Source organism: Geospiza fortis, unplaced genomic scaffold, assembly GCF_000277835.1.
Source record: "Geospiza fortis unplaced genomic scaffold, GeoFor_1.0 scaffold61, whole genome shotgun sequence".
In the NCBI taxonomy this organism is placed as follows: Eukaryota; Metazoa; Chordata; class Aves; order Passeriformes; family Thraupidae; genus Geospiza; species Geospiza fortis.
In genome coordinates this window covers 1,556,712-1,565,332 of record NW_005054430.1, presented here as the reverse complement: position 1 = coordinate 1,565,332, position 8,621 = coordinate 1,556,712, and the positions used below count along the sequence as shown (strand labels likewise).

General features: G+C 53.5%; 1 protein-coding gene across 1 annotated transcript in view; it reads right to left on the bottom strand.

The window, feature by feature from the left end:
• The window catches only part of ANKRD16 (ankyrin repeat domain 16), a 20,976-nt gene that overhangs the window by 5,875 nt on the left and 6,480 nt on the right, over nt 1–8,621 (bottom strand). Inside the window, exons 2-6 of the mRNA XM_014309448.2 lie at nt 8,107–8,547; nt 6,816–7,036; nt 2,849–2,891; nt 1,491–1,599; nt 390–551 (exon numbers count right to left, since the gene is read on the bottom strand). Coding sequence (XP_014164923.1) covers nt 390–551; nt 1,491–1,599; nt 2,849–2,891; nt 6,816–7,036; nt 8,107–8,537 — 966 coding nt within the window. The 5' untranslated portion in view covers nt 8,538–8,547. The remainder of the gene's footprint in view (nt 1–389; nt 552–1,490; nt 1,600–2,848; nt 2,892–6,815; nt 7,037–8,106; nt 8,548–8,621) is intronic.

Here is an 8,621-nt window from a genome sequence, read left to right as displayed (position 1 = left end):
GCGGGCTCCAGCCCTGGAGCAGCTCCATGGGTTCCTCTGGGCTCTCTCCAGCAGCTCCAGGTGCTGCTGCTGTTGGTTGCAGGGCTGGGATCTGGTGCTCCAGGTGGGATCTCACCAGAGCAGAGCAGAGCAGAGGAGGAGAATCCCACCCTCACCCTGCTGCCCACATTTCTTCTGATGCCCAGAAAACAGGGAATGGGACTGGTCAGGAACGGGACAGGGATGGGACTGGTCAGGAACGGGACAGGGATGGGACTGGTCAGGAGCAGATGGACAGTGGCAAAGGATGAGCCAGGAAGGCAATTCCTCCATGGTGGCCAACACCTGATCCAGCCTGGTTTAGGTGCCTGGCCCAGGCTATCCAAGGGGATTTGGGAGCAGGGACAAACCTTGGCTGCATAGTGCAGGGCTGGCAGCTGCAGGGACGTTGCTCTGCCGTTGACATCCACGCCCAGCTCGCACACCAGGAACTGGATGGAGCCATCCTGGGCTGTCACAGCTGCCCTGTGCAGGGCCTGAGCACCCAGGGCATCCACAGCTGTGGGACAGGCCTGCAGTGAAGGAACAGCACGGATATAACACAAAGTGCACTCACCCCAAATGAGATCAGCACCCTCTGGAAAACTCCACGAGGTTTCCCACCTCTCCCACGCTCAGTGCCTGGAATGTGAGGTTAAAACCACAACAAACTTCCCAATCCAGAAAACAGGATTTCCTTTCCCTTAGGAAATCCAGGATCTGACCAACACCTCTGGGAGAATCAGCCATGAGGGGATCCCAACCAGCTGGGATCATCCAGCAATCAATCAATCATCAATAAATGATTGATTGCAGTGGTCTGGTTCCTGCTGTGCACAACTGGCTCCAATGGCATTCCCTGGAGGAAATCAGGGATTTTTGGGAGCCAGCACAGGAGCAGGAGCTGCTGGGAGAGAGGGAGGGCAGGGAGGAGCTCTGGATAACTCATGGATGGACATTTCCACGTTATCCATGGCCACTGGAGCCTCCATGCTGAGTCCTGGCATTCCAAGAGCTGCTTTTGGCTCTGCCACAGGAGCACTGGGAATGTCCTGTCCCCTCCTGCCACTGCCTGGTGTCACCATCCCACTCCAGCAGCTCTGGGGACACGTTCACCACCAAAGCTGTGGCTGCCCCTGGATCCCTGGCAGTGTCCCAGGCCAGGCTGGACAGGGCTTGGAATCCCCTTGGATAGTGGAAGGTGTCCCTGCCCACGGCAGGGGTGGAACGAGATGATTTTTGAAGTTTTTTTAAACTTCTTTAAAGTTCTTCCAACCCAAACCATTCCATGATTCCTGCCCCACGAGCTGATTCCTGACGACCCCACTCAACCAAATCCTTCTCATCTCCAGCGGGGATTTGCCTTTTGACACAATTTCTCTCTTTACAATCTGGAAATTTGCTTCCTCACGCTCCAGTCAGGATGAACAGGGGGCTCACCTGCCCCGGCAGTGAGGAATTCTGGCACCCACCTGGTGTTTCTCCAGGAGCAGCCGGGCGATGCCAACGTGCCCGTTCTGGAGAGCATCCATGAAGGGAGTGACCCCACAGCTGTCCCTGCTGTCAGCTCTGTACTGGCACCTGCAAGGGACAGGAGAGAAAACCAGCACAGGGCTGTGGGCAGCTCCAAAATCCTCATGGAAGGAGACTCTCAGCAGCTGGCATTGAAAATGGAATATATAAAGCTCATCCATAGAGCATGGATAAACCTGTCCTGGTGTTTTAGGGCCTGGGGAATGACTTGTGGGTTTTTTGGGGTCAGAGATCTGGTTCAGCTCGTTTGGGCTCTACAGATCATTTATAATTCCCTTTTTCCTGACCAGAGGGTTTCCAGAAGGGACCAGGAGTGCACTGGAAGCAGGGAATAACCAGATCCTCATGGAATGATGTACAAAATCAGAGCCCACCAATGACATTCAGGTCAAACTCCAGTGAAATGAGAGAAAACTGAATTAAAGCCTGGCTTAGATCACAGAGCTGTCCCTGCTGTCAGCTTTGTACTGGCACCTGCAAGGGACAGGAGAGAAAACCAGCACAGGGCTGTGGGCAGCTCCAAAATCCTCATGGAAGGAGACTCAGCAGCTGGGATTGAAAATGGAATTTTTGAAGCTCATCCATAGAGCATGGATAAACCTGTCCTGGTGTTTTAGGGCCTGGAGAATGACTTGTGGGGTTTTTTGGGGTCAGAGATCTGGTTCAGCTCGTTTGGGCTCTACAGATCATTTATAATTCCCTTTTTCCTGACCAGAGGGTTTCCAGAAGGGACCAGGAGTGCACTGGAAGCAGGGAATAACCAGATCCTCATGGAATGATGTACAAAATCAGAGCCCACCAATGACATTCAGGTCAAACTCCAGTGAAATGAGAGAAAACTGAATTAAAGCCTGGCTTAGATCACAGAGCTATTCATGCTGGGCCAAGCATGGACAGGCTGGGATGAGCTGCCATGCCCAGGGAAAGCTGCCCCAGCTCTGGGAAGGGAGAACAGAGCTGCTTTAAAGCCATTTCCCAGCAATTTCCCAGGAAAACAAGGATAAGCCCAGCCTAGGGAAGCTGCTCTGGTTGTTGTCACACTGGGAATGAATCAGCAGGGAAAACAAAGCCAGGGCTGAGTTACATAACTGGGATTTGTGTCACAACCAAGAGGGAGCCCATCCCCAGGGAATCCTTGTGTCTTTCCCAGCTGGGAAAAACCTGGAGCACAAGGAGCCAGCCTCGGGATGGAGGGCAGGGCAGCTGGAACAGCACAAGCATCCTTTGTGTCCAAATCCTGGCAGGGAATGGGAGCTGGGGCAGAAAAAGCTGGAAAAGCTGGAAGGAGCCTGCTTACCGTTCCAGGAGCAGCTCCACGACCTGGGAACAGCCGTGCATCGCTGGGAAAAGATGGGGAAAAATCAGGAAAAACATGGGTTGGTTGTGGGTTTGTGGCATTGTGTTCCTACAGTGAGGCATGCTCGGGGTGCTGATCCTTTTGGGATGAGGGAAGGGGCTCCAAGGGGCTTCATTCCCATCAGTTTTCTGGTGGATTAAAAAAAAAAAAGGTTTCCCTTCCTCTGATGCCATTGGGAAATGTGAGGTAAAGCAGGGAAAAGGGAGGGATGGAATGGGCACTGCCTGGCTCCATCTGCCACAGAATTCAGCTGGAACAAAGAGGGTTTCTCCCAATCATTTGTTCATTCCCGAATTGGGAGAAGCAAAAGGAACACAGAGCAGGGAGCTGGGGAAATGCTGGATAACACTCCCAGCCCTCCTCAGCCACTCCCACCTCATCATCCTCACCCATCTCAGAGGGAAAACAACAACAGAGGGGGAGGATTTGAACCCGAGGCACTGAAATATTCCAGTTTTTTCTTGATCTTTTAAACATTTCACTTCACACAGCTTTGATCCAGCTTTTTTTTTTTTTTTCCCTGCAGGTCATTTTGCAAAACAAATGGAACACATCCAAGAGAAAAATAATATCAAACCAAGGCTGGAGCTGCTCCATCAGCTGATGGAAAAAGGGCTCCTGGGAAATGTGTGCTCCCAGGAACAACTTTGAGCTGGAATCCCAGTGAGGGATTCCCAGATTTTGGCTCTTTGCTCCTGCTCCCTGCCTGTTCTTCACCTAAGCTGATGAATCCAAGTCATGGGAAGAAAAATCCCTCACAATTCCATCTTTTATCAGGAACAGAGACTCGGGACAGCTGGGATCCACTGCTGCATTCCACATCCTCTAATTACCTCTTCCCAGCTTTCTTCCCTCGGGATAGAAAGAAGCAACAAAGCTGAAGGAATCAACCCTTATTAATATAAAAAATAATTGCAGGGGGGAGAAAATGACCCTTCAGGAAGGCAGCTGGCCTGGTCACGGGTTAATGTGCTCAAATCCACACCCCTGGGATGGAAACCCATGGAAACCCAAGGAAAAGGCAGTTGGTCCTGACATGAGTTCCCCCAGCAGCTCCAACACCATCTCCAGCCCCCCAGGCCTGCTCCTGCCTTGGGAACTGGGAATATCCCCTGGGGTAAGTGTGGGGATACCAGGGAGCAGCAGTTTGGGATCAAATTGCACTGAGGGCACTGGGGGGTTAAGTCCTAATTCCCTAATTCCAGCCCTTCCCCATTCCCAGGCACTCCCACTCCAGCTGCTGCTCCAGGGTCTGGCTGGGTTAGGAAATTCCAGAAATCCACCCAAATTGTGGACTGGTGGCTTTGCCACAGAAAACACAGGTGGAGACACCTCTAGGAAGCAGAATCCAGGTGCTGGATCCCAGCTGTATTCCCATCTCCCAAGGCAGGGAGAAGAGTTGGCCTCGAGGTCAGAATTCCCCCTTTCCCACAGGATGATCCCAAATCCCAGAGCTCACCCTGCTCCTGACCCTGCCCCAGCCCCTCAGCTCCCAGATCCCCACCCAGCATCCACCTCCTGCAGGGAGAGGAGCTGCCAGCTCCATGGAAACAACCCCCAGAACTGGGCAGGGATGGGAGAACATTAAAAAAATCGGGATCAGCCACTTCAGGCAACCTGCTGTGATCCCACCACCAACTCGTTCCCTGGTTTTTGCATTCCCAGGTCAAGCACAAGGACTCAGTGGTGCCCAAGGGCTGGAATTGTCACTGCTGATGAGCCAGGAGTGACAGAGCAAGGGCTGGAAAAGCCACGGGAGTGACAGCACAGCAGGGGCTCCTCCCAGCACCTCGGGTTTTTCCAGGGAGTCAATCCCAATTAAATTCTTTGGGAAAGGAGTTTGGGCAGCCAGGGCTCATCTCTGCTGCTGAGGCCTGGAATACACAGCCTGATTCCCACTCTGGATGTGGTCTGAGCCCTCTTGTGCTTCCCAGAGGATGGCTGGGATTCCTAAACCTGCCCATTCCCTTTAAATATCCCTTAAAAGTAAGGAAAAGGGCAGGGAAAGGGAACTGTGGACATGGTGGGCTCCAACAACAGCTCCTGTGTATTGCCAGCAGGGATTGTCCCTCTCCTTCACAGAAAGGCCCTTTGGAATTCTCATCATGGCATGAGGGCAAGGGGACTCCAAAATTTGGAGTTTGTAATTGGAATCATGGGAGACATTTTGGTTGGAAAAGAATTTGAGCACAACCATTGCCAGCACTGCCACAGCCACCACTGCCCCATGTCCCCAGGTGCCACATCCACATGGATTTTAAATCCCTCCAGGAATGGGGACTCCACCCTTGCCCTGAGCAGCTCATCCCAATGCTTACCAATTCTTACAATTCCTTTCCAGGAAGGAATTTTCCCAATATCCCAGCTGCACCTCCCCAGGCCCAGCTCGAGGCTGTGATAAAGAAATCCATCCGCAGGCAGATCCCAAAAAGTTCCTGTCAGCAGCTCTGCTGCTTTCAGGAATTGCAAATGCCAGGATGTGCTTGGAGCTGGGGAGCTCTTCACACCAGGAAGGAAAACCATATCCCTGTTCCAAGGGAGCTCGGATCCATCTGTGCCAGGGAGAGATGGACTTGATCCAAGGATCCCAAGAATTCCAAGAGGCCGGGTTTGTGGATTTCCTGAGGGAAAAATTCCCATTTTTCTGGAAGTAGGCACCAGGCTCTGCTCCTCCCGAGGGAAAACCTAAGGATTTGTGGATTTCCTGAGGGAAAAATTCCCGTTTTTTTGGAAGTAGACACCAGTTTCTGCTTCTCCTGAGGGAAAACCTCACTCCTGCTTATCCCAAACCTCCAGACCCAACCACAATATCCCCCAAAAATTCCCATTTTTTGCCCCTTTCCCCTCAGGCCCGGCTCCATTGCAGAGTGGGAGAGGCCATGGTTACTCCTTAGGCTGGTCAGGGAGGGAAACCTGGATGTGCTCTGGGATTTGTGGATTTCCTGAGGGAAAAATTAATGTTTTTCTGGAAGTGAGCACCAGACTCTGCTTCTCCTGAGGGAAAACCTCATACCTACATATCCCAATGCCCCAATCCAACCAGGATATCCCCCAAAATCCTGATTTTTTTGCCCCTTTCCCCTCAGGCCTGGCTCCATGGTGGAGGAGGAGAGGCCGTGGTGACTCCTGAGGCTGGTCCAGGAGGGAAACCTGGATTTGTGGATTTCCTGAGGGAAAAATTCCAATTTTTCTGCAAGTAGACATCAGCCTCTCCTCCTCCTGAGGGAAAACCTCATTCTTCCTTATCACAACGCCCCAAAGCAACCAGGAAATTCCCCAAAATCCCAATTTTTTGGCCTCTTTCCCCTCAGGCCCGGCTCCATGGCAGAGCAGAAGCAGCAGCTGCCTCTGCTTCTCCTGAGGGAAAACCTCATTCTTCCTTATCACAACGCCCCAAAGCAACCAGGAAATTCCCCAAAATCCCAATTTTTTGGCCTCTTTCCCCTCAGGCCCGGCTCCATTGCAGAGTGGGAGAGGCCATGGTTACTCCTTAGGCTGGTCAGGGAGGGAAACCTGGATGTGCTGTGGGATTTGTGGATTTCCTGAGGGAAAAATTCCTGTTTTTTTCTAGAAGTGGGCACCAGACTCTGCTTCTCATGAAGGAAAACCTAAGGATTTGTGAATTTTCTGAGGGGAAAATTCCCATTTTTCTGCAAGTAGACATCAGCCTCTCCTTCTCCTGAGGGAAAACCTAATTCCTGCTTATCCCAACGTCCCACACCAACTAAACATCCTGAGTTTTTAGTCGCTTTCCTACCTCTTCCCCCTCAGGCCTGGCTCCATGGTGGAGCAGGAGAGGCCGTAGTGAGTCCTGAGGCTGGTCCAGGAGGGAAACCTGGATGTGCTGTGGGATGAGCTGAGGCTGGATGGGATTGCAGAGGCTTCCCTGGATCCAGCCCTGGTGTACCTGCTGTGTGCAGAGGAGTTCTCCCCGTGGTGCTCTCCGTGTCCCAGCAGCTTGGGGACGCATGCAGGAGGTAGCGGAGCACCTCGGGATGCCCTTCCCTGCTGGCAATGTGGAAGCAATTCCAGCCATCCTTGTTCCTCAACAACGGGTTGGCTCCGTGCTCCACCAGGGTTTTGATCACTTCCAGGTTCTTCCTGGTGCAAGCCATCATCAGGGGAGTCCTGGAAGAAGATCCAGGGAAAGAAAATAACCTGGCACAACAAATCTGGTTCAGGCGCTTTGCCTGAGGATCCAGGAGGTTTTACAGCACTGTTGTTCCAGGCTGGGAATACTCCAGCTCCTTTTCCATGCAGTCCCTCGGAGCTTTCTGTGTTTTTAAGGCAAATGAGACTTTTCCCAAAGGTTTGGATATGCCTTAGGAAGCACAGAGCTCCCTGGTGTCAATCCATGGGTGGAAGAGCACGGCCACACAAATCCAGGCTCGTGGAATCTTGGCCTCAGCTCCAGGCTGGCACAGCCTCAATTCCCAGCTCTGGAATGCTGCCTTTGCATTTGTGGCAGTTCAGCTGCAAAGGACCTTCCCAGGCTTCCATCTGGGAGCAGGGGAGAATCCTTGTTTTCTTTTTCCAGAAATCCCCATGCCCAAGGGAAGAGTGGAGCAGTAATTTACAGCTTTTAGCAGAAACGGGGGGAAAGCAGGGACAGAGCTGCAATTTCTCCCAAAAATCCAACTGGATCCACAGTATGGGCAGCAGGGGAAGGGAATTCTGTTCCACTCAGGTGATCTCACATGGAGTCCAGCTCTGGGATCCCAATATAAGGACATGGAGCTGCTGGAGCAAACCAGAGGAATCCATGGAGCTGCTCCAGGGCTGGAGCCAGGCTGGGAGAGCTGGGAATGTTCCCCTGGAGCAGGGAAGGCTGCAGGGAGAGCTTCCAGCACATGGCAGGGCCTGCAGGGGCTCCAGGAGAGCTGCAGAGGGACTGGGGCCAAGGCCTGCAGGGACAGCACCCAGGGAATGGCTCCCACTGCCAGAGGGCAGGCATGGATGGGATCTTGGCAATGAGGAATTCCTGGCTGGGCTGGGATTGCCAGAGCAGCTGGGGCTGCCCCTGCATCCCTGGCAGTGCCCAGGGCCAGGCTGGACACTGGGGCTGGAGCAGCCTGGGACAGGGGAAGGTGGCCCTGGGTGATCCTTAAGCTCCTTCCCACCCATTCCACGATCCCAAACACCGCCTCCAGCAGCCCCATTCCCACCTTCCCCACCCAATCCCAAATCCCAGCACCTACCAGTCAGCCTTTTTCAAGCAGTCCACGCTCGCCCCTCTCTCCAGGAGGAAGGCCACACATTCCCCGTGTCCCATGGACGCAGCCTCATGGAGGGGTCTCTTGTAGTCCCCATTGGCCACCTCCATGTCCATCCCGATCTCCTGGACCAGGAATTCCAGCACGTCCCGGTGTCCCAAGCGAGCTGCGTGGTGCAGGAGGGAATCTCCCAACCGCCCCCAGCGCCAGCTGCACCCGATCTCCTGGACCAGGAATTCCAGCACGTCCCGGTGTCCCAAGCGAGCTGCGTGGTGCAGGAGGGAATCTCCCAAACGCCCCCAGCGCCAGCTGCAAGCCTCTGGAATCTCATCCAGCCTCAGCTCACCCCGGAGGAGAGCCAGGTTTCCCTCCTGGACCAGCCTCAGGAGCTGCCGCAGCCTCTCCTGCTCCACCATGGAGCCGGGCCTGAGGGGAAAGAGGTAAAAAAATCAGGATTTTGGGGGATATCCTGGTTGGTTTGGGGGTTGAGATAAGCAGGA